At 46.7% G+C, this 24216-nt stretch overlaps 1 protein-coding gene across 1 annotated transcript in view; it reads right to left on the minus strand.

Annotated features, from left to right (window-relative positions):
• Positions 1-1580: 1580 nt before the first annotated feature.
• The window catches only part of COQ8A (coenzyme Q8A), a 46610-nt gene continuing 23974 nt past the window's right edge, over positions 1581-24216 (minus strand). Inside the window, exons 5-15 of the mRNA XM_063328171.1 lie at positions 23427-23501; positions 16126-16248; positions 12162-12247; positions 10900-11040; positions 9587-9668; positions 8102-8195; positions 7087-7228; positions 5090-5197; positions 4262-4327; positions 3462-3548; positions 1581-2994 (exon numbers count right to left, since the gene is read on the minus strand). Of these exons, the coding sequence (XP_063184241.1) occupies positions 2701-2994; positions 3462-3548; positions 4262-4327; positions 5090-5197; positions 7087-7228; positions 8102-8195; positions 9587-9668; positions 10900-11040; positions 12162-12247; positions 16126-16248; positions 23427-23501 (1298 nt within the window). The 3' untranslated portion in view covers positions 1581-2700. The remainder of the gene's footprint in view (positions 2995-3461; positions 3549-4261; positions 4328-5089; positions 5198-7086; positions 7229-8101; positions 8196-9586; positions 9669-10899; positions 11041-12161; positions 12248-16125; positions 16249-23426; positions 23502-24216) is intronic.

Below are 24216 nucleotides of genomic sequence, written 5' to 3' on the forward strand. Positions count from 1 at the left end.
AGCAGAGAAATGTTCATATTCCTCAACCTCCATGTGTAGTTCAAGCGAATGCACTAACTCGTACAGAGCAAGTAGTAGTGAGATCAAGGGGTTTTGCTCACTGTAAAATGCCATGACTTCTTTGACTTGCAGCCAGAGCACAGCATTTCTGGCTCACCTTTTCTCCACAGCTGTTACACTGACATGCAGTTCCTCATGTCACAAATATCTCTGGACAAAACTATAGAAATTATTAATGCTTCTAGAAAATACACAAAAGGCCAGGAGAATTAGGAACTGAGAGCTCTAATTAGCTCTCCTAATAAAGAAACATCTTACCTTCTGCTAGTTGCTACCCTTTAGGCAAATGCAAAACAACTCCATTGTTCAGCTTGATGTTATTCTTAAACATACTCTCTCTCAAGGGAAAGGAAATGTTTGCTGAGAGTTAAACTCTTATGCTCCAGCGTGGTATACAAAAGACCTGTGGTCACACAAACAAGCGCATACCAATCTCACCTAGTGCTTACCAGAAAAGCGAACTGTAATGCTCTTCGCATTATTTTGCCTTCTTTGCAAGTTCTCTGAACATAACTGGCTCTGAATCTTTAGTTTCAGAAATTTTGCTTTGAAGCTCACCTAATCCAATCCCCTTGTCAGCTTTTTAACCTTCAACATAAGCATTTAACATCTCAAACAACTCCACTGTTTTTTACAGCTGCAAGGTCTAGATCCAAAGGAGAAAAACTAAACAACATCTATCAGAACCCAAAACAACAAGGAAAGTTACACTATCAGTGTACAAAGTTAAACAGCTTAATGCCAAACTGTTACTTCACTGAACTGCAGAGTTTACTGTTCTCAAAGGGTTAGGAATAGCCTGAGCAGTACTTTTATTTGAATTAAACAGCACAGGATCTTTCTCAACCAAGTCTTAAATGAAGCAGTTTATATGTTTATGATCTTGCAATAAAGATAATACAATAACCTGTTTTCTATTTCTCAGAGGTCCCTCCTGAGAGAGGCCATTTTATTCACTTACCTGTTCTTTGTCTCTGGAAGTGTCAGCAATCAGGATTTCTTACATACCGAAGGTTAAGGTCACTGGGCTGTGTTAACTGCGTAGGACCAGCTGAGCCTGCTGCTAAATATCTGGCACTTACCAGATAAGGACACCTGCCTTAGTAGCACCAGGTAAGCATCAACCCCAACAGTTACTTTTTCTTCATAAGTGGAGAAACAGCAGAGACCTACATTCAGGAGACTGGTAACAGGGTGATTCAAACAAAGGAAGACAAAAAACCCAAGTCAATTACCAGGGATTTTCATGGCCAGACAGATCTATGTCCAGCCTCCTGGTAAACTTGCCACTATCACTGTTAGCACTAGTGAAACAGCTGCAATGGAAAGATGAAGGAATAAACAGGCCATAGATAGATGGCTTTACAAGGGTAGCAGCGATTCTTTGAGCAAACAACAACTGCAGCAAGAGGAGACTTAGAAGCATCTCCTGCTCAACTCCTGCTTATCCCACAGAACAGGACAAGGTTCACTTGGCTATTCAGTACCGCACCAGAAGATGAAAAAACTGCAGGCAGAAGGCCCACCGCACAAGCACTTTTTTATTGAAATCAGGAAGTCATACAGGTACAGGCTTTGTACAAAAATCTAAGAAAGTAAATTTCCTAGTTTGACTCCAATGGTTTAAAACTGTGCGTCTGGTTTTAAGTGTGTGACATCTCAGCAAAAGCTTGAAATGCTCATGAGAGACATTACGTGTTTGTCTGCCCTGCCATAAGCTCTGCATTACAGGAGAACAGAGTCAGACAGACTAGGTTCTAGGTTAGGAGTCCTGCAAGCAATTGGTGTCAGAGTTGTAGCTTATCTAACTCGCCCTCAGGAAAGCTGATACCTACCAGACAGTGAAGAATCCCGCTATTTGTGCTCAGATATAGCTCTGTTGATTACATATTTGACTCCCAGAACTGAGATAGGTTGTGTGAGTGTACGTGTGTGTTTAAAAGAGACTGGCACTCAATTCTCAGATTTTTAAAATATTTCCTATGTTTAGCTTGCAAGCCAAAAAGAGGCAGAAAGCATAAAACGTCATCCTATGTACACACACACACAAACACACCCCTACCCCTTGCATTAAATCCATGTCAGTAAAATCCAGGAGGGTTCATAGACTGCCACCACTTGACTTACGAAAATGGGAGGGAGGTGCTGAATGTGTCTGTGGTAGGGTACACCCTATTTCATTCTATAATTCACAGTATGAAAACTACTTGAATTCCACCTTGGCATGAAAGAGGGAAGGTTTTTAAAAAACAACTTTTTGAGAATTACAAACAGGTTTCAATACTAAATTCTGCTCTTGTCCTCCTTCCCCTACTTGTTATAAAACCCAATCAATATGCAGCCACCATCACAATGTTAAAAATGCATTCAAGGTAGTTGACTGGCGCCTTGAAACAGTACAGAAGCACTCAAGAAGATAGTTTCCTGCAAGCTGCGGACTGTACTGGCAGTCAGTGTAGGACAGACACAGCATGAAAGAAGAGCTTTGTCCTTGTGAAACGCACACTTGGCTTCCAGGCCACAGGCTGCCGCATCTCAAGAGGATTGAGAGCTGGGGTGCAACGCATGGGAGGCTAGAACGCTCTCTGCAAGGCTCAGATGAACTGTGCCCTCAGAACAAGCCGTGTTAGTTCATTCTTACTACTCCTCTGGCTTCTTGCCCCTACTGCTCCAATATTTGCTATATGCCTCTTGGAACATGTTTTTGCAGGGAATTTTGGCCTTCAGTTTGGTGCAGATAAGGAAAGAGCCCCCCATCTTCCGATGAAGAGAGTAGGTCTCCTCTGGCGGAGGGACAAGCCGATGCTTCAGCATGATTGGGATTAAACCATGGATCTTTTCAGTGGTGCTTTGGTTGCCAAAATCAAAAGGTTCCTCAGATGCAAAAGCCTCTCCCAGGATGAGGACAGCATTTAAGTGGGCATCTTCCATTTCCTGCCCAAAAGGAAAGAGGCATAAATAACATCACTAGCCATTTTAACCACTAGGGAGGAAAAGGAGAAATGCTAGCAACTAACAGCAGCAGCTCAGGAGAAATACCTAGCTCTACCCACAACAAAGGTAACCTCCAGCCCCGAGCAAGACTGATGAACATTTGGTTGCTACAGTTTTGGGCAACTAAACCTTCCACAAGGCCATGAAATTTCAGTAGTCCACCACCTGCAGGGACTCGCTGAGGGAGAGAAGGAAGCGGTTTGGGGGCTAGCTGTATCATCATTACCGCTCCCAAACACAAGTGAGAGAACAAAAGCCAAAGCCTTTTTTGCCCTCCTCCCTCAACCTTGTCAACAAGACTGAGAATGACATTGGCTTTTACCACATCAAGAAATCTGGGGGAATTGAGAGACCCACAAGGAACTTATCAGCGGCCACCACTAAAAGCAGACCCTTCAGCTCCGTACCTTGACTTCATAGCCAGTGAGGAATTTCATTTCAATGGACTTCTTCAGTACTCTCTCTCTGTCCATGTCAGCAGCTGCCTTGATTACCTGAATAGGAAGAACACTTTCAGGAGAGCTAGGACATGACTGAAAAGTGTTTTACATACGGGACTACTACATAGGCTACAGGTGCACATGCTGCCCCCCTCGCTTCCATGCCTCTGCCCTCAGGGGTCTGCGTGTCATCTAGTTTACAATGACAAAAAAGATACAGCTTCTGGCTCTCCAAAGCTCTTCCCAGTAGGGCTACACGTAGCCCAGAAAATGTAAGAAACATCAAAAAAGCTTCACAAATTACCCTCTCCCCCAACAAAATAGTAGAGCCATGTGTGAAGAGGGCCATATTGCTGGCCCCTGCAGCTCAATTTATCAAGTGCAAAACATGGTGATACCGAAGGAAGCACATAGATTTATCAGTCTGTAAGCAAGCTAGAAACCACAGGAAGAGACAGTGAACAGGACAATTCCCGCACGCCCTTGTATAAAAATCATTGAATTCTGAGTGCTTTGATACACCCTGCTGCCCAAGTCTCCCAAGTAAGCAACATTGCAGTTCTCCACATTTGTCATGCAATTTAAACAGAGGCTTGCAGCAGCCATGCAGAAGGCTATGGTAAGGGATGAGAGATCTCCCTGTTGCCTCCAGCCCTGCTTCCCTCCACACCCAAAGGGGATTCAAGTACAAAGTGATACAGCTTAGAGATAAGCATAATTTTGCAAATACTCTAAAGGACACTCTAGGACACAGTGCAAGTTCTCACCTCTATGTAGACATCTGTGAACTTCTCATCAAACCCTCGTGTTGCTCCAAAGTCCAGCAGGGCCACCTGGCAATGGACAAGTCCATCTGTATTACAGTGTCAACCACTCAAGTACAGCCTGACCTTAAAAAGACTTATGATGTCTTCAGGAAGCTTAGCTGGCTGGAGAGCCTTTCCACTGCAGCTCAGCGTCCCCCTAACTGCTTCATTGCCTGACAGAAGCACAAGCATTTGCACTAGTACATGGCAGAGGAGGTATGGCCTGTGCTCACATTGTCACACCTGCTCAGCTGATAACTCCACTCAGGCTTTCAGTGTGGGGACAGAGCAGCACAGAACCTTTTCCCAGCACTTTTCAACACAGACCTCAGGGATGAACAAGCAATTCCATCTGACCTGCAGGGCACAAGCAAGCAGCCAAACCAACAAGCAGGACATCTGCAATTGCTACCTTTATCTTCAACACAGCACAAAACGAGAGCATTTAACTAAAGAGTCCTTGGCTGAAGAGTGCCCTGGTAGAGCCCTGCCAGCTGCAACTTCCCACTGACCAGCTTCAAAACAGAGCCTGAGGCTAAGGAAGCAGCTGTGACTGGATCTAAGGCCAAAGACAGGCAGCTAGTGCTACAGGAGCTTTGCTCTCCTACCCAGGCCAAGTGAGGACAAGTGGCAAGGGGACAGGTTTCACTGTCCTACCTGCCCAAGGCTCAAGGACAGGAATCCAAGAGAATCTCAGTAAGGGCTCTTTACACTCTGGGAAAGGGGAATAATCAAAACCTGGTGAAAAACAGCACTTGTACAGGCAGAACAGCAGCTGCTTGGACTTACCTTGTGCAACTCTGGGTCATAGAAGAAGTTCGACCAGTTTGGGTCAGTCTGCATGTACCTGAACTCAAACAGCTCCCGCAGACAAAGGACCAGGATGTTGTGACAGATCTTGAAACACAAGGAGAGAAAGAAGCAAGTCAGGAGGGCAGCAAGCCCTACTCACACATATAATTTAAAATGAGCATTAGCAAACAGGGAACACATCACCACACTGGCAGGAACTATCTGCTCCATGCTGCAAAACTCCTGAAGAGCTGAAAAAGCACCTCTCAGCAACTCCCAGCCCACAGCTGCCACGGGACATCCTTAGCAGACAGCACAGAGGCCATGCAAGTTTTACGTCAGCCTGAGCTGTAGTTTATATCAGCCCCTGGACGTGCCCCCAGAGAGGCTGCTACCCTGTATCTGGCAGCTGAGAACAGCAGGCTCCAGGGGTCATCCAACTGCAGGTGTTAACTTGTGTCCTGGTCCTGGCCTTTTACCTTCCCAGCTTCAACTATGCACTTGGTTGTTGCTTTGAGAGCAAAGGAACATCTTCCCATTCAGCAACACAACCTACCCTGGTGGAAAGCCCTGCAGAACCCTGGCCAAAATGAAGCCAATGCAACTCAGGGGAAGTGAGATGCAGTCCCAGGGCATTTTAAGTTAAAGACCCAAAGAAGCTGAAGAGGAGAATCTCTTCCTGTAAAGAGATTCTCTGTCCTGCCGAACTACGTACAAAGCTAGGACCAAACCGTTACTGAAAGGGGTCTTCGCTAGATATACACACACACCCCCATGTAGTCCTCAGCTAAGTCTTCTGCTGGGCTCAGCACTGACCCAGCTTGATGGAGGAGCAGCAGACCCACGCCTTGGCACTGACAAACATGGGGAAAGCAAGAGTAGGAGTCCCTGAAGAGTGCACTGCTGAATTACATACTAGAGCAGAGCTTTTCTGTGAGGATATTTGAGCTGGAGCCTGTTCAGCAGAACTGCCAGCCTTGTTCTGCCCCTCTTCAGCTTCTGCAAAGCTGAGTGAAACATCGTATCAAACACGGAGTGAGGAGAAGACCAAATGTAAGCCAGACCCTACTACAGGACACTGTCATTTGGGTCAGAAGGCTGTGGGTCAGCCAGGCCAATCACTTACAGGAAAGGAGGACTGTTCCCTGCAGCAACATCCCACCTCACAGCCTTTTAAAAGCAGACCTGGTGATAGAGCAGCTCATTGGAGGGGTTGAGCCCTAAGAACAGTCAGCTCAGGGGTCACAGGCAGCCAGCTCTGGCATAGCTTCAAGTCCAATGTGACACTGAGATCTGTTTATCTAGAGGAGCATATTCTGCCCTCTTCCCCACTGACCTGCTAACAGCTGACAGCTCACACCAAGACAAAAAAAAAAAAAAGAAAAAAGAAAAACTCAAATACCAGGACAGTTATTTCTGCTACTACAGCAGCTGCTTGTCCTATCACAGCACTCCAATGCCTTGCTATATTCAGCACCAACGCCTACCCATCCCCTCACCCCCCCTCCTGTTTACTGAGAGGTACTTTTCCAGCAGCCCTGTGCAGCACAGGTCAGTTCCACAGGAGGGGGTGACACTCAGCCGCTTGCACCGAGATGATTCTACCGTCCTGCCCATAAGAGCAGCTGCAAAACAAGACCCCTCTCCCCTTGCTGACAATCCCTCCTAAACTTAACGTCATCAGAAACAGGGCATCTAGGAGTTACGCGGCTAGGCTACCTCCCCTTCAGCTGCCCTTGCCATTCACCCCCTCCACCCCCTCCCTGCTGAATGCTGGTGCCTGCAAGGCCTAGGCCAGCATGGGGAAACTGTCATCACTGCCAAATTCCCTACGCAGACATCTTCTGAGAGGCTCCAGGCAGTCCCCAACTCCAGCCCTGCTTTGCACTGCTCAGAGTTTGCCCTTCCACAAAGCATCCCCTGGTCTACCAGTCACCAGGCAGGCCAAGCACGCTGCTCTGAGTGAGGGGAGAAGCAAGACCACCCCGCGGTACCTCATTTCGAATCTCCTGGCTCAGCCCTACAGCTTGATCCAAGGGGAAGCCAGACACCAGCTCTGTAGTCAGGACATGCTTGCTGCACAGCTCATCCACCACTCTTGGGACATAAAAGAAGGGGTGGTCTTTCAGCAGCTCCCTAGGGGAATGGAGAAAGGAGAGGAAAAGGTTAGGAGCCCTGAGAGCAGCCAGGCCTCTCTGCAGCACCTCACATAGCACACAGCCCCTTCCCACCACCTCTCCCCACACCCTGTCTGTGGCTGCCAGGAGCCATTTTCCTCAGCAGTTACAGTAGGGATCAAGTCACCAGAAGCCATGCAGCTTAGAGCTGCTGCCAGCTCCTGAAGTCACATCTCCTGCCAGAGTAGTGACATTAGGAGGGCTCCAGGCCGGTATATTAAGGGGCATTGGGCTCCTCTGCTCACCCTGCTTTGCTTCAGGGCCAGACTACACACATGGAAGAAACAGGCCTTTTCCAAGGGGAGTAATGCCACAGGGGAAGTTCTGCAGAGGGACAGGAGGGGCATCCAGCCTCCAGCAGCTCTCCCTGGTACAACCTTTCTGTAAAAACAATCTGGACCCCACTGCTAGAGCAAACCAAGGGAGCAGGCAGTGCTGGTGGTGTTAACTGCTGTACGAGAGCTGAACTGAAAAACCTCCAAGACTAAAGGACGGGAGAAGCTTACAACAGGCTGACATAAGACAACCAAAACAGCACTGCAACCTGGCCTCAATAGTTACTGCAGTACCTTCACGTGTGACAAAATGGACAGGCTCATGCTGAAGGAGAGAGGATATGCTATCATGTCTCAGCTGACTGAAAACACACCTGGCTGTGACAAGGTGGTAATTCTAGGGGACAGCTCAGGCCACAAACACACACCTTTCCCCTGTGCTACATCCCAGGGCACAGCATTCACCTCCCCGCTGTCCCTGAGGTTAAGCAACCTCTCCTGCTTTTCACACACACATACAGAGATGGGAGGGGTTGAAGGTATTGGTGTGAACATACTGGAATTTCCTTGCGCAGTCAGCTTCTCTCTGGTAGTCACACTCTAGGGCCAGCTCTCTGCTCAGGACTTCAATCAAATGCTCGGGGAACAAACCTGAAAGTCAAACAGCAGAGAAGAGAGTAGGCTTAGAAAAATGGAGCCCCTCAGGCTAAGCTTTCCAGAGCTGCAGCTGAGGAGCAACCTGCTATCCAGCCAACTCCGAGATGAAGAGTACAAGTGGCCCCAGAGAGCTAAAGCATGTTTCCAATTAGATTCAGGTTCTGCAGGTAATCCCAGGCCAAGGCTATGCAGCTGCTCCTAAATCAAGGCATATCCACACAGTTCTTGCATAGCAGGGCTCCATCTTCCCCCAGCTCCCACCCTACAGCTGTCCCTTCCTGGTATTGGTGTGGCTGTGCAGAGACACCCCCCCTCAAGGAGCAGAAGCACCCAAACACTACCCTGGGCAAAAGCAGAAAAAAGGCTCCAAACTGTATCTGCCTACAACTGGGAGCAGCCACCGCCAGGCACGAACAGTCAGCATGACTAAGACAGTGGACTGCAGCAGCACGTAGACAGGGCCTGAGTTGCCAAGTCCAGTCTTCTCAGTTTTGAGCTGGAAAACCGATCTACTTCTTGGGCCAGACATGGCTGGCACTGCAGCAGCCTCTGCAGTGCCCTGCCCAGCCACCACAGAGAACAGTTCCAGATTTTGTCAGCACCCAGCCTGGTTTTAAAGCAGTATTTGTACAGTCCCACTAAGATTTACAGCTGCTGCAGGTAGATATTTGGGAAAAGGAATAGTAAGTCCTGCATTCCCTGTGGGAAAAGGGACTTAACCCTGTGCTGAGACACTGAGCAAGCTTGAAGTCTGACAGTTCTCCACCTCTTCACAACTCTGACTGGGAAGAGCAGAGAATGACTGGAAAGACCAGAAAACAGCAGGCATGGAGGGCTACAGGAAACGAAGAAGAACAAGCTCTGCCAGAAAGTAACAGGGACAAAGCAAGAGTACCTAACCTGAACACTGCCCACGCTTCATGCCTTGAAAGCCATCAAAAGTGAGTATACCCTGGCACTTTATACTTTGCCAAGAGTCCCTATGAGTCTGTCACCATAAAGAGTGCACAGACACAGGTGCACATTACTCATGGTCAGAAAAAGCCAACACAGGTGCACTTCCCACCCCGCTGAGTGGATACTGGAGCAGGCAGATGGCCAGCAAAGGCAGCAGCAGCTCTGCAGCAGGAGAGGAGAGCAGAGCATGGCTCCCCCAGTTGGCCGTGCACCCACTGCCCACATCCCCTACCTCTCCTGCTTTCTGCAGGAGACCTGCTCTTAGGCAGACTTAGCAATTCTTAAGTCCTTTTCACTGTTTCCTTGAGGCTGTTTCCTCCCTCCAGTCCATAGAGAGAAGTATGCAGTGTGCTGCTTGAAAGGGTCTGGCAGAACTCAATATGTGCTAGTGGGAACACAGGGCCTGCCAAGGGTCTCCGGCTTCTTACCTTCAGGGAGAATATTGCTCATGCTCAGGACAGTCATCAGGTTGTTAACATCACTGTTGATGCTCTGTGCGACTCCGGGGTACTGCAGGACAGAATGGGAGAGGGCAGCATTGAGACTAGATGACCCAGTTGTACAGAGCAAGATAACAACACCTTCCAGATGAACATCCCCTGACCCCCACAATACAGCCACCTACAGCCTGGCAATGAACCAGGGCGTACCTGAGCCACACACCCCTCTAAAAGCTTATTTAAAGCCCAGCATCTAAAATGGGGGACAGAGAGACACGCAGCTCCTTGCGACCAGAATGGCCTGTCTAGGTCCTCTGACAGGGACTCTTCCAACACATGCAAGGTTCTCAGACACACAAATCTCACAGAGATGGCAGTCAGTCATTTCCCTAGCACAGCTGAAAGTACATGCCACTGATGGCCCCAGAGTGTTTCATCCACAGCAGCAGGGCAAGCAATGAGGCCCCAGCCCAGTCCTGGCCAAAGGTGCCTCCTTCTGTTCTTTCTCCCCTTGTCTGTCAAGAAGGGAACCAGCCTATACCGCTGTGGGACAGAATCTGTGCTGATGCTACAGGGTTAACTTTCCATTGCTTTTACCATGGCCTATCTTTAGAGAGTACTTTGGACACAAACGGCTTCAGAAGACACCACCAGCACCCATCCATACTGTTTCTAAAGCCTCCCCACCCACTTTACAAAAAACACCAACCAGGTGACAAACTTTGCCTGGGACCCTGCTCAGACAGCAAGGGACCTCACTCCTGTGGACTTTATATAAACAGTGTTGTAACAAAGGGTTTCAGCTCCAGAACTCAATTCTGTTAGAAATACCTGCTTGAAGTTGCCGACAGCTTTAGTGTGAGTTGGTGAATACCATCCTGCATTGTCAGACTGCCACTGCTCAACAGTCAGTGCCTGCTTGTCACTTAAAACTTCTTTAACCTTTGGGCTGTGGCCAGAAAGAGGCATGTGCACAGCCCAGAGAGGGGACTGCCCTATGGAGCAGGTAGGACCCTCGCACACAGCCCTACAAGTACAAGCAGTCCCTCACCACCATTATCCCCACACTGCAGTGGTATACCTATGAGATGTCTCCTGCTCATCTGGAGTCAGAGACTGGCTCAGGCTGCAGAACCTTTTCTGTCACTCCCTTCTGCTTGCACTAGGTAAGATAGTGCTGGACCCAAATTTTCACTTGCATTAAAATGTTTCTTATCCGTCTAGCAGTAAACATACTTATGCAGCTCCCCTGCCCTTCTGTGCAGCACAGACAAGAGACAAGGCTGGTATGTAAAGCCCACCTGGATTTTCATGGCAACTTCTTTCCCATTTTTCAAGCGTGCCAGGTGAACCTGACCAATTGAAGCAGCAGCAAAGGGACGTTCTTCAAAGGACTCCAGTTTATCCCTCCAGTTGGGGCCAAGATCGTTGTTGAGAGTTTTCTACAAATAAAAAGAAAGCATCAGGTTATAGGAAGTAAAGATTTAAGATCTTCGATATGGGAAATCATGTTCCTCTAAGGTGACTCACACAGCCTACAGTAGTTCTGAGTACCTATACCCTGCTTTCTAGATTGTATTCCCTTCCTCATCATTGCACACCATCACAAGGAGTGGCCCAGCCAGCAGTGCTTCCCTAGCACTAAGGTGATCGTGATCAGGACTGTGTGAGGCTCTGTTGCTCTGGCCTAAAGATCAGAGCTCTTGAGCACAAACACCACTGCCTTAGCAGTACAAATGTCCCCTTTTTGGTGCCACTTGTTATTTTCCAGAAAGTGAGCAAGTAGTTAGACGTTTCTGCTCTTTCATCATTCTGCCAAGCTGAAGAGAAGCAATCCAGGCATGCAAGAATGACTCCCTCAAGGCAATACTGACAATTAAACATCACAGCCTGCTTTAACAGCTTTTTTGCTACATTGCCAGACTGCCATATTTAAATTCTGGTTCTGCTCAGTGTCTTTCAGAAGGTAAGTAGTGCTGGCAATTCCTTTTGCATCACCCTTCACAACTTAATTTACAGAGGAGTATTAAAAAGAGAGAACATGTACGTTGGGGAAAGCAAAACTTAGTTTGCTTCATTTTTTGTGGTTCTTCTTGATGGTGCGTTAGATTTAACCAAAAAAAGTAAGGACAAAGTTGCCGTTAATTTTCCATCAGACTAAGGCTTGTAAGTCTGTCTCTAAAATTAGATGTAGGCACTTTAGACACTGGCTTAACATCTATGAGAAAGACAAGGGAGAAGAAACAGAAGAGGAGGCTACATTCAACAAGACCCTATAGCCATATTTGTATACAACGTCCTGTTCCATCACCATAATCTCCAGACCTTAAAAACCCCACATTTTTCCCCACTGTCTAGAGCTGAGCTTCAGTGTTTGGAGAGAAAAGGCAGCACATAATTGAGATAAGGAATCAGATGTCACCCACAACTGAAAATATGCAACATTTACTGAAGAATACTCTTAAAAATCCCCATCCACTTCCCTTACTGGGGCATGTCACAGGTGACATTTATTCTGTTATTGGCCCTCCCCCCTTGATAAGCAGGAAGGAATATTCCTCACCATCATCTGCTTTATCGGCATGAAATCAGCACTCTGACGGACACGCTCAAAAATCCTCTGGAGATGGGGGTTGATGAAGGCATCATCTGCCCAGGGAAAAGCACATGGCAGTCAGTGTGGGCACTGCATTCTCCAGTTCTTCAGCACACAAAGAAACACGCACCCGCATTCAGACAAGCCAGGTTGTCCCGCCCCCAAGGCGCACCCCAGTGAAGATTTTAGAAATAGTTCTAGTTCAGAAATTCTCCATACCCAGGCACAGCACCTGAGGCATGCTTCCTGAGGCATCATAGCTTTAGAAACGAGACAAACAGAAGTCCTGTACACAAGTAGCAAACATCTCCTAAGCTACCCTCCTGCTGCAGCAGGAGAAAGTTTTGTGCACCCCCTCCCCAATTACCAAGGGAAAGATAAAGCATGAATAGACTAGAAAGCACGCTGAGAAGCTTTCTATACTTTGGAATCAAGCATCAGTTGTCATAGTGCTCCCTGGCTTTGTCCAGCAGCGCTGCCAAGAGCGGGGAGGAGCTCTGCACAGCACAGAGGCTTTTGGTGTGATGGCAGGTTGCACAAACCCAAGAGCACAGTGGAGAGGCACAAGCCTCTCTCATCCACCACCCCGTCTTCTCACTGAGACCAGTACAGCATTCACAGGTCTAGGGGAGGCTGCTGTGTCATGGAAAGATAGGTCACAGAAGGAACCCTCTGGAGAGCCATCCCAACACTCCCAGGTTCATAGCGTAGTTTAATCCAGGTCGTTCTAAGGGGCAGCAGCTTCTCCAGGAAGCTGTGCGATGGTGAAACACCACTTACACCAGTATTGAATTCTTAGAGGAACCAAGATTCAGCATCTGCTACTGTAAACAACTACCCAAATGCAAAGCAGCTACAAGTGGTCAGAAGAAAACAGAGCTGAGCCACAAGTAAGTTATTTTAAGAGTCAGAAGGATTTAGCAAGCAAATATTTACACTCATAAGAAAGAGGAGGGGGAGGGGTATCTTGAAGATTATTCCTCTCCTTTGAGCAAAGGCTTCTACAACAGCCCAGAGAAAAGCCACCAGTTCTGGCAAGCTTTTATTTCATAAAGTCTTATGGAGGATGTAGATTTATCCGCTGCTCTCCCAACACTGCAAAAAGTCCAGGCTACCGGCCTTAATCTCAAGAACTGAACCTGCACATCCACTTGTGGCATTCAAATAAAAATCCCTCATTTCTCTGCATTTACAGATGCATGTACAACTCCAAGTCTGTCCCAGGAAACAAGAAACAAACAGCCACCTTAAAAGCACTGGGAAGAGGGGTGGAAAGGAATGGTGCGAAAGAGATACATAATGCAGAGACACAACATTAATGCCCAACGTTGTTTAGAAATTCCCACCAAAGCCATGAGCAACATTAAAAAAGTACTAACAAAACCTTACTGAGGGATCAACAGGAGTTTTTAAGAGGAGCTCCCATTCTGTCACTGCAAGTCAGAGATTAACAGGCTTTGCAGGAGCAGTGAGTAAAACTGCTGTTGGGACGTTATAGCCCTGCAGGACGGCTAGACATTGCATTTGTGTGCACGTTCCAAACACCGAAAGAAACTTCTGCTCTATCATCAGTGGTGTATCACTGCCAAGCCTCTGGCCATTATAAAGTCTATTCTCAAGGGCATGTGAAAATATTAGCCATCATGCTGTAACGTGATAACCTGCGCCTCCTAGGATAACTGTGCAGAGAGAGAAAGGACCTCACTAAAAGTGCCTCCTGCTCCCAAGAAGCCTTTTGTGTCAAGGTATCAGGGTTTGCCACAGGCATTTAGGATCAACTTCTGTTAGTTTGCTTATTGCTCACATCTGAAAAACTCACAAGGTATTTCAGTCTTTAGTCTGAGAGGGAATTCTTAACTGGGCCTGCTCGACCACCGCTGCTTTGTTCATTAGCACAACGCCAAATAGACAAGAAGCCTGCAAGTCCAAATTGACTGTACAGAAACTCGGCAGCAACGTTAAAAATCAGTCACGCTGCAGAGGCAACTCTGACAAAACGAGGCTTACAACATGCTGATGAACACGGTTATATGTCTTTGTGGCAAACCTGATGAGGCCTTACTGGAAAAAAAAACACAAAGCAAGAGTCAAGGCAGGGGACTCAACTGGCAAATACAGCTGCCTTTCCAGCACCTTCCAAAGCACATGCACTAGAACATGGGATGATTTGGGGCCCTCAGCATCCTTTCTGTGCATCACCTTCAGGGATGTGGGTGCCTAAAATCCACTGACCCCCAGAAGCAGACATCAGGGTTTTTAAGGACACTGCTTTGTAACTTCTGGGTGGTTTAGCTCATAGGTGCTCAGCTGCACCTGGACAAAGCCACGCAGAGTCCCTGTGCTCAATTAGCACACATTCCTGTTAATAGAAGAAGCCAATTCAAACTCGCCAGGCCACAGAGAAGCCCATGAAGTGGCAGGAACTGTGTGAAGGCCTCCTGTCCAAACAGCTAGCCCAAGAACTGGGTGCTCCACACTGTTGGAAGTGTCTAACCCATTTCACCACAACTGTCCCTCAGCAAGGTTACCAGAGGCCTGTGTTCTCGCCAGGGACTGAAGCGCTCCACACACTCATCACAAGAGTCAAATGAGGGCTGGGCAGCGCCACTGAGGTTGCTAAAGGCCTGTATGTTCTTGACACCCAAGTGAAGTCAATCCGCAAGTGTTTGACGCTCCTGCCAGGCCTCAGTAACATTAGGAGACAGCAGGCAAGTGTCAAAAATCCAGAGCATTTCTGCTTCTCAGAGCTGGCCTTTCACAGCTATTCTATCTTCACTCACATCCAAGTCTAGGGCAGCTGTGACCAGGCTCTGGGCACACATCAGGTCAACTCAATAGCACGTTAAGAATTTTAACTAAATCCCCACCTATGGTAGGCAAGTTTACTTCAAAGCTGATTTCCAGACACAGCTCACTCACCCCGCATACCAGACGCACTGGCCACAGAAAGCCAGGAGCAGAAGAGCTCCTCCTGGATCTGCACTGTGAACCACCAGTCACTGGCACCTGGCAGTTTCTAGAGGGTGAGAAAACAGCATATGGGTGGTAGCCTTTGAAAAGCAGGTGCTGCCTCCCACCTAGCTTTGTTAATGTTGCCATCAGCCTGGCACGCACCTAAAACAAATGATTAGCAAATGAAGAATGATGAAATGCCACAATCAGGACTCTCTGGAACAGGGAGCTGGTCTTGCTTTATTGGCTAGCCCGAGCTATTTAATACAATACTAGATCCAACCTCATCAGTCAACACCTACGAAAATTCAGGTAGAAGCCCAAGCCAAGCAAGCCAAGTACTTCAAACATTCAGACACTGACTCAGTTTCAGTGACATCTTGAAAGCTATTTCCAGACAAGTGTAAAAGCTATTTTTGGCTGGTTCTCTCCTTCCCTATCAAGTTGGGCAGGAAGGTGAAGTGGATAGATCCAGATAAGGTTTGAATTCGGCACACCTGCTGTCTTCCAGGAGTAAGCTAACAGTGGAGTGCAGACCCTGATACCACTCATGCCTTCACCTGTGATCACTGAATTCAGAGACCAATGGAGTAAGCGCCAGTTTGAAGTCTCCTCAAGATGGAAACAAGTTTGATAAAATTTATCAGCTGTACCGGCCTTTATGGCAAAGCTTCAGTGCCAACAAAGCATGTAAACCATAAACATGTTGTAATGGGAGAGGGCTGTGGATATAACCTTGACCACTTTTGGTGAACAAAGAACAGGATCACGTTCTTATCATCATCCTCCTTTCTAGCTGGATACCTGTGTACAGAATGTGATACAGCTCTGCTTCTCAACAATTGCTTTTAATACAGGCATTAAAATTCACAGAGAGCATCACCTTCTTTTCAACCAGTTTCACTTGACTGCCTGACACAACAGGGGCATTGGGAAAGTGGTGGTATATAGTGCACACATATAGTTATTTTACACTTACCCTGAATGCTTAACATCTGTCCCAGCTTCAGTGCTGCTCCCCTGACCTTGCACAAGGTTCTCACGATTCTTTCTGCATTGGCTTCTGACAGGAACGGGCTGGAATCCATCACCGCTTTCTTTCCTGAGGAGAGAAAGTATATGGATGAAGAGCACCCTTACCTCAGTGAGCTCAATCCATTGTGTTAGTCCACATTCAACAGATTTGCGCTTCCTCAGAGAAATCCAACTAGGACTACACTCAGTGCCTTCAACCAGGGGCACAGACCACACTTGGACACGCGTGTCTTGCACTGACTTTGACATTGCTGGCTTGAGGGCCAACAGCAGCAAGTCCCAGCAGTGCGGACATCCGCAGAGGTTATAGAAACTGTCCAGGATCCTGAGCAGATGTTGGTGCTTGAACTCGCTGTGCCAGCTAGCTCAGCCTAAAACACTACATAAAGGTCTCCCAAGTCTCCCACCACAGGCTGCAGCATAGCCATAACCACAGAAGAGCAGTAGGGGTGAGCCACAGCTAAGAAAGAATCGTCAAAAACTTTGACGGCACACTGGGATAGACGGAGAACGCACCGGTACTTCTTAGGGTGGGAGAAGGGACTCACACCAGCACCAAACCTCCTTTCTAATAGCAAATAGTTCTTGCACAGAACAGATTCATACATAAACATACATTGCTGTGCAATTGCACATCCAGAGTGTGCATTAGGCATCTGTAAAGACCAGATGCAACCTTCACATCTCCAAGCCCACAATAACATTCTTTTCTAATCAAACTGAAATTTACCGTCTGCCAATGCATAGGCAAAACAAACTCCACCAACACCATAACCCCAAAACACCACAGCTGCATGTAGCATTTCGAAAAAGCAGCAGATTATGAATGTGTGATGAGGTTAATCAAGCTAGTCAAATCCAGGGAGGCTGGAGGTAGTCCTCACAGGAGAAGCCCAGCAGGACCTCTCATCTGTAATACTGTGTTGTTCTTGAACAATTATACTGGAAAGGAAATTAAGTCTTGTTGTCAAGATTGCCAACCTTTTTCCCTTTTATATGCTTACCACGAGCTTATGGGCAGCTTGCTAGTGAGAAAGATGCTGCCTTTCGACAGAAGAACATCTCAATGTAGCTAGTCACTTGTTCTGACTGCGCATAGAGGCCATGCAGGGAGGAGGCCAAACCCTTCTGCCTTCACCCCCATCAGCAGTCATCAGCTTGCACAGAAAAAAGCCCAAAATATACAAACCCACACATTCCTGTCCCCAAGAACAGGTAAAGCCTGATGTCTGACAGGCTCACTAGGTGGTCATTGCAACCATCAACACACCAGCCCCAAGCATGCAACAAGTTTTTTAGGTGGCATAAGAAGCACTTCCCCTTCAGTTTGTTTTGTTTTGGTTTTTTTTTTTTTTTTTTCTTTAAAAGGGAGAGGGAAGGAGACCCTGATTCCACTTTGTGGTCCCTTTGGGAGAAGCAACCCAAAACTCCTTCTCCAGGGCAATGCCCAGTAGGGCAGGCAGGCACCCGCCAACCACTTCTCTTGGGGCTGCAGATCAGTTCCTCCTGATAGAGAGCCAAGCAGGAGGAAGGTCAGGTCTTACAGCCAGGCTGCAGGGCCCACAGTTGGTACGCTGAACTTGGAGCTACATTTTTTTTTTTTCTTTCCCCAACACTTCAGAGCAAAGGGTACTAAGGATGGAACAGCTGAAGCCCCCATACAGAACAAGCAAAGCCTAAAAGGCACAGCAGCTGCAACAGGCCTGAAGATCTCAGGCAGATGGAAATTACTGGTGTGTCCTATAGGGACTACGGCAGCAAGAGATCCTCTCCATCTCCAGCTGCCTCTCAGGAAGGCATACAGACGGAGCTCAGACTGGCCAGGGGACAGGAAGAAGAACTGAGTCAGACTGAAGTGGCTGCTGTCTAAATTCTGGTGGCCACACAACTTGGTAGCCACACAACTTGGTAGCACTTTCTTGAGGTGTTAAGCATGTTACTGATCTGACACCCTTCTGCCCCTGCAAGCAGCTGGCTTGATACAGAGCTTTCCCTAGATAACCAATACCACTGGCCATGCACAGAGGTGCCAAGCACTGCCCTCCCCTGTCCTTCAGCCCCCCTCCCTTCCCTTTACCTATTTTGTGGGAAAGCAGCAAGATGGCACCGCATGTGGGACATCTATCTGTACTAATCCCTCTCCTAAGTAAAGAACATACGTGGAAAGGAGAGAGGAATAAAAGCACCAGGAGGGAGTACACAGGACAGCTATCCTGCTCTTGAGAGCAAGATGCAGAGAAGGAGGGACACAGAAGTCACCATTTGCATCACACAGAGCAATCCTCACAGCACATTTTGCTCTGGATCCTGGATGTAAGGAGTCCGAGAGACTGAATAGATAAAGCTGCCCAGGGCAGAAGAATCTGGCTTTGCCCACTTGAAGAGCTGACTTTGGAGAGTAGGGTGCTTGGAGCCACTTGGCAGAGCTCTGGCTCTCAACAATCCCATCAGGAAAACTCTGTATCCTTAGCAATGATGAGGCAAATAATCCCTTGTATGAGCTCCATCAGACACACAGGAGCTAGGGAAAGTATCGAGTCAAAGCCCTACCTTCCTGCACACCACCTGCACACAAAAACACCCTCCTTTGAGTCTGCAGCGGGATAAAGGAGTTAGTTAATGATTAAAGTCACCTCCAGAAGCCAGTGAACCCTGACAATTTTAGACGAGTCTTATCAGAGAAAGAGCCAAACACAGGCACTCCCCATCCTCTCCTCCTGGTGTGTTTCTCATTGAAGCCAAGGCCACAAGGGCACTACCTGATCACCAGGCAGCCCAAGAGCACATAAAGAGCTGTCGCTTGTTTATGTACTTTGCTAAAAGTGGGCATGAACAAGAAAGTGACCTGAAAACAGGAGTCAAAAGCATGATTATGTAAGTGGCAACTGAAGAGGAAAAAAAACACAGAGAAAACAGACATAGGCTTCCAAGGCTACGGGCAAAGGACGTGGGGATAAAACCCAGCACAAGTTTGCGAAAAAACACGCCAGTTTTCAGTAAGTTAATGTTTTTCCCAAAGGCCGCAGGTACCTTTTGATGCTACAAACAGTTTCCTCCCCATCTTAAGATCACAAAGTTGGGGTTTTTTTTTTTAAACCTACTTCATCAGGGAAGCAAAAAAAGGCAAACAGAAGTCACATCTAAACAAGCCGTGGCAACAAGGAGACTTCAGACATGAACAGTCCTGCAGCCACAGAACCTGGAGACTGTCAGCTCTTCCCCAGCAGTGGTAGCAGGCAGATGCCCTCAGGAGAGCTCAACCCATGTCTTCCTTTCTAAATACAGAATCGGCATAAACCTTTCCAAATCTGTGTGCGTCTCACAGCTGTAGCACTGCTTTTCCACCTCCTTTGCTACCGTCAAATTGAAAACTAGCCGCTGGAACCTTGCATGTATTTGTTTTTAGGACCATCCATCACACAAACTTTGGGGCAAGGGAAGAGTCAAGAATATAGCCTAAGCATTTGGGACTGAAAACTCGAGGAGACTGCATTACTCCTTTTCATAAGGAAACAACTTTACATTCAAACCTAGGCCAGCTGCCAGCCCTCCGGGGCTCTGCCCAGCCTGGCATTTGCAGAGTGCCTAGTAGAACAGCCCAGTACAGGTCATTAATAAGTTACAAAGTTGACCTTGAACCCAGAATCTCTTTACTAGTAATGGCAGCTATTTATCTGGGCACTCTTTCATTTTTATTCCAGGAAATTTATTCTACCCTCCTATTCTCACCCCATGTCAGCCTTCCACTTTAGATACACCCTCCAAATACTGAGACTGCCATCAAGGTCACCAGTGACCAAGGAGGTTATTTTTAATTGGCTACATCAGCCAAGAAAATTCCCACTGGAAATAAAGTACAGCCATCCTCCTTTTAAAAAATAAGATGAACCAAACCACTTAAAGAACTTCATGAGGGCAGCATTAGGCCCTCAAGCCCTTAAAAAAAAACAAAACCACAAAGACACACAAACAACAATACACCAAAAAAATCCCCCCCAACAACCCTGCACCTACTCACAGGAATTTGGCAGCAGAATTTATGTCCAGGAAATTAGGCATGGATGTAGAAGGGAAAAATTCATGAACTCTTGCATGAGCCTTTTTTGTAATAAATCCTTTAAGTAGTTAATTGTTTATGGAAACAGACAATCCAAGGCAGAGAGAGAAGGGCCCTGTGGCTACTAAACAAGGATGGGGAAATCGAGCGGGAAAAGACAGATCAGCACTAGAGCAGTTGCTAGAGAATGTGCAGGAGAGTAGACATTTGTGGTCCCTCCATTTAATAACAGCGATGGAAAGAAGTACAAGCCCTGCTACTAGGATCACTTGTAGCTCCGGAGTTTCTGGCTTGTGGTTTTGCGACTAAAGGACCGTCATTTCAAGCTCCATTTTAAAGGTGTGAAGACACTTTCTGGGCTGGACAAGAGGACGGTAGGCAAGAGAGGGCTCTTCCCTGTCTCTCCTGGATGCCAGTGAGAGCACGAAGTTCTTAGGCATGCCTTTGGGCATATACACATCCCACTTGTTTAAGTTTGAAGTGCCAAGAAGTTACTATTAATATTGCAGCAGTGGGGAGAGAAAAGACATCTTGTACCAGCTTCCAGAGAACAGGACAATATGTCATTCTCAGAGACAGGTCTTAGCCCAATCTTATGGTGCTGGCAGCCAGAAAACTTGGACACAAATGCCTCAAGCTGAAATCATGAAAGGGGTACAGAGGTATTTTTAAAGAAATATAGAAGTACCTATGTCAAGAGATTTCCCTTAAGAACAGCTAAGGCTGGTACTGCCAGAACAGCAGTAAGAAAACGGGATCTTGGACTCAAAACTGTGTCCTCTGCCATGCATTTCTCTAGGAGCAGAGCCCATGGAAGGGAGTTCTCATCCACATAGCCTTACCCACCACCGTCAAATCCTGTGGGAAACACATCCAAGGACACTAGCTAGAGGCTGTAGCCGAGTCACCTGGAGACTTGCTTGTGTCCTTGGCCTGCGAAGCTCCAAGTGAGTATGAGGGCTGAAATAGTGTCTTACTTCTGCCTCACCTCAATACTTGCTGCTCTTGGCTCATTCTCAGTCCCAATATCCGTCTCCTTTACAGTGTAACCACTGCTCCAAGCTCTTATCTAAGCAGACATGACAGCAAGAGGGGAAATGCAAGAATAAAAGCAAGCCAGCTAAAATAAAAGCCAGGTCATTTTCTAACTCCCTTGCCTAGCATTGAAGTCAGGAGTTCTCATTGCCTTATTCTTTAATTAATATTTGTTCAAGAAAATTACTCTTTACAAAACATGACTCAAACCGTAGAGCAGGCTTCTGGCACCAAGTTATATTACAGGAGAAAACAATAGTTTTCCTAGCAAGAAGAAAAAAAGCCTAAAGGTGCAATTACTTTATTACAAGGAAAGTGTTTGTTGACCTCTAAAGAAAAAAAACAACCAACCAACCACAAAACCAAAAACCCCACACCTAATCCTTTCTCACACTGTAAGGAAGAGAAACAAAGCTCATGCTATTCCCTCAAATTCCATAGCTCTACAAACTCATGTTTTCACTTAGGGGCGTGCCCAATTAGAAAAACAATCTGGCAAGCAGAGAAAGTTGTGCAATTCCTCCATTTAAAGCAAAGCAAATAATCAGCTTCCAACAGGTATGAACAACCTGTCAAATATCACAAGGGCTGAACGCAAAAGCCTTCAAGGATTATCTGCAGGATGGGCCACGTTTGCCTGAATGCATGCTTTTAAATCAAAGCAAGGAAACCCTCCCAGCCTCAAACACCTCAGGCCGTAGAAAGAAACGACAACTCTTTGCCAAGGATCCTTTTTCTCTGCTGAGCTGCTCTGCATTGCCTAGTTGTACAGGAAATACAAAGGTCCAAGTATTAAAAAGTAGCGTCCTGGGTGGCACACACAACCCCTGGCCCCCCACCACAGGGAATGTGTTTCATCTAATGGGGTGTTCGTTTTTTTGGTTGGTTGTTTTCTTTAGGGTTCTCCTCCCTCCAAATTTCTTCAGCCACTCCAGTACCTCCTGGAATAGAGATTCCCACTATCTCAGCCTCCATCCTTCCCCCACCCCAAAAGACGACCAGGGAGAAGACAAACTGGCCTTGTAGCAGAATACTAATGGCCGCAGAGTAAAATGACAAGGACACAGCAGTTATCATTATCTCAAAGCAATGCTTCTGAACCAGGAACAATTTGACTTGATTTTTACTTCTAGCTGCAAGTCCTTACGCCTTTCATCAGTTCCCTCCAGTCACTGGAAATAAACATAGTAACCACACAAAGATACTGTCCAAACCAGAGAGACCAGCTGAAGACCGAACAGCCTGCAATAACTGTAACAAAGAACTTTACATTTTGCAGTATCCCACCAAAGCTTTCCCTGGATAAGAAATAAGTGAATGGAGTCCTAAGCTTTAGAGTTATCTCATGTTTTCTAGAAAAGAACACCATGTAATTTTTCTGTGCCCTAAACCATTCACCCACACATAACCATTCAGTATCACTGTATTTTACCAACACATAAGCTTAGAAGAAAGCCACCATGACATGGTCAGGTACAACTTAGGAACATTTTACCTCCAACTTCAAACAAACTGTGAAGAAAACAGGATCGGGTTGATTTGCACGTCACAGCTTTTGACCTATGATGAGAATACTTTAGAAGAAGGCAAAATATAGATGCTGGAAGTAGATAATTGCCATTTAATGGGTACATAAAGTGTTTTGTCTCTCAAGAGAGCAGCCATCTTCCAAGTTCCTCCTAGGCAGAACATCCTTAAATTTCAAACAGACTGCAACCACTAACAATGTTTTCAGACATTCGGGTTCATCTACGGTTTCTGTACTGGTAGAACTACATGGTTTCACTGAACAGTTTAATAAAATTGTTAGGCTAAGACAATCCACGAGTGGGCACAGGGACAGTATTCAAACCTATGGGTGGCTGTGGAAAAGCTGTACAAATTGTGCTGGCATAAACTCATTCTCTTGCATAGAATCTGAACTCTGTCCATGTAGTGAGACTGTGGTGTACTTTGACAGAAGACTCTGGAGGGAGAGAAGGATTATGTTAAAAATAGAAGAACTACTCATATCCCCCCTGTTACTCTGACTGCCTCACCGTCTCAGCTTTCAAAAGACTAAAATCTTGCAAATGCAGGTAAACTGTGTCTGGGGGAAAAGAGAAAAAAAAAAAAGAGGGAAAAGAAAGAAAGAGGATGTAGAAAGGGCTTACCATTGCGTTCCTCAGGTCTAAGGCTCTTCTTTGCAACTTCTGCCAATGCCCCAATGCCAAGACCAACAGCTAGTCCTTTAAAATAAGGAAAAAAAGACCCGGTCAGAATGAAAAAACCTTCTGAGCCACAGAGGCATTTTTTTGTAATTAACTTTAAGCCACACAGTCAAACACACAGCAGCAAAACAGCTTGATTAGAACATCCTCGCTTTTGCAATGGAGTCATCTTCAAGCTTGACACGGAACAGTTTTCTCCCGTACTTCTTCAGCCCAGCATGCCAGCCAGATCTCATAGGCTAGGCCAGCCTGGGATGGCTGGCTTTTATAAAGCATGTCAAAAACTGCTACTCAGAGCTCTGTGCTCTGGCTGAGGTCCTGCCGTAGACTCAAATTGTGGAGTTTAGAAGGGAAGGAAAAAAAAAATAATCTCACAAACTTGGTTCTCAAAGTATAGTTCTCAGGGAAGAAGAGAATCCTCCTCACTCCCCACCATGCCACAACAGTAAGGTGAAGCAAAACTGTATTTAGATGAAGCCGCTGCCAGTAGAGTTCAAGGCTCTGTGACCCCACTGTCTAAGCATTCAGGTTTATTTGTGCTTATTAGCTGTCTGACTTCCACGTACTCCTTTACTATGATGAACTGAAACACGTTTTTTCTGAGGCCCACCTTATGCAAGTAGTGTTGTAACCTGCAAGTCCAAGGAGCTGTGCTGGGGAGTGAGCCCACACAGCAACAGTAAGACCATGAGACCAAACACTAGCGCTCCGCATGCACTATCCCCCTTCCAAG

Source organism: Chroicocephalus ridibundus, chromosome 3 (assembly GCF_963924245.1).
Source record: "Chroicocephalus ridibundus chromosome 3, bChrRid1.1, whole genome shotgun sequence".
NCBI lineage: Eukaryota > Metazoa > Chordata > Aves > Charadriiformes > Laridae > Chroicocephalus > Chroicocephalus ridibundus.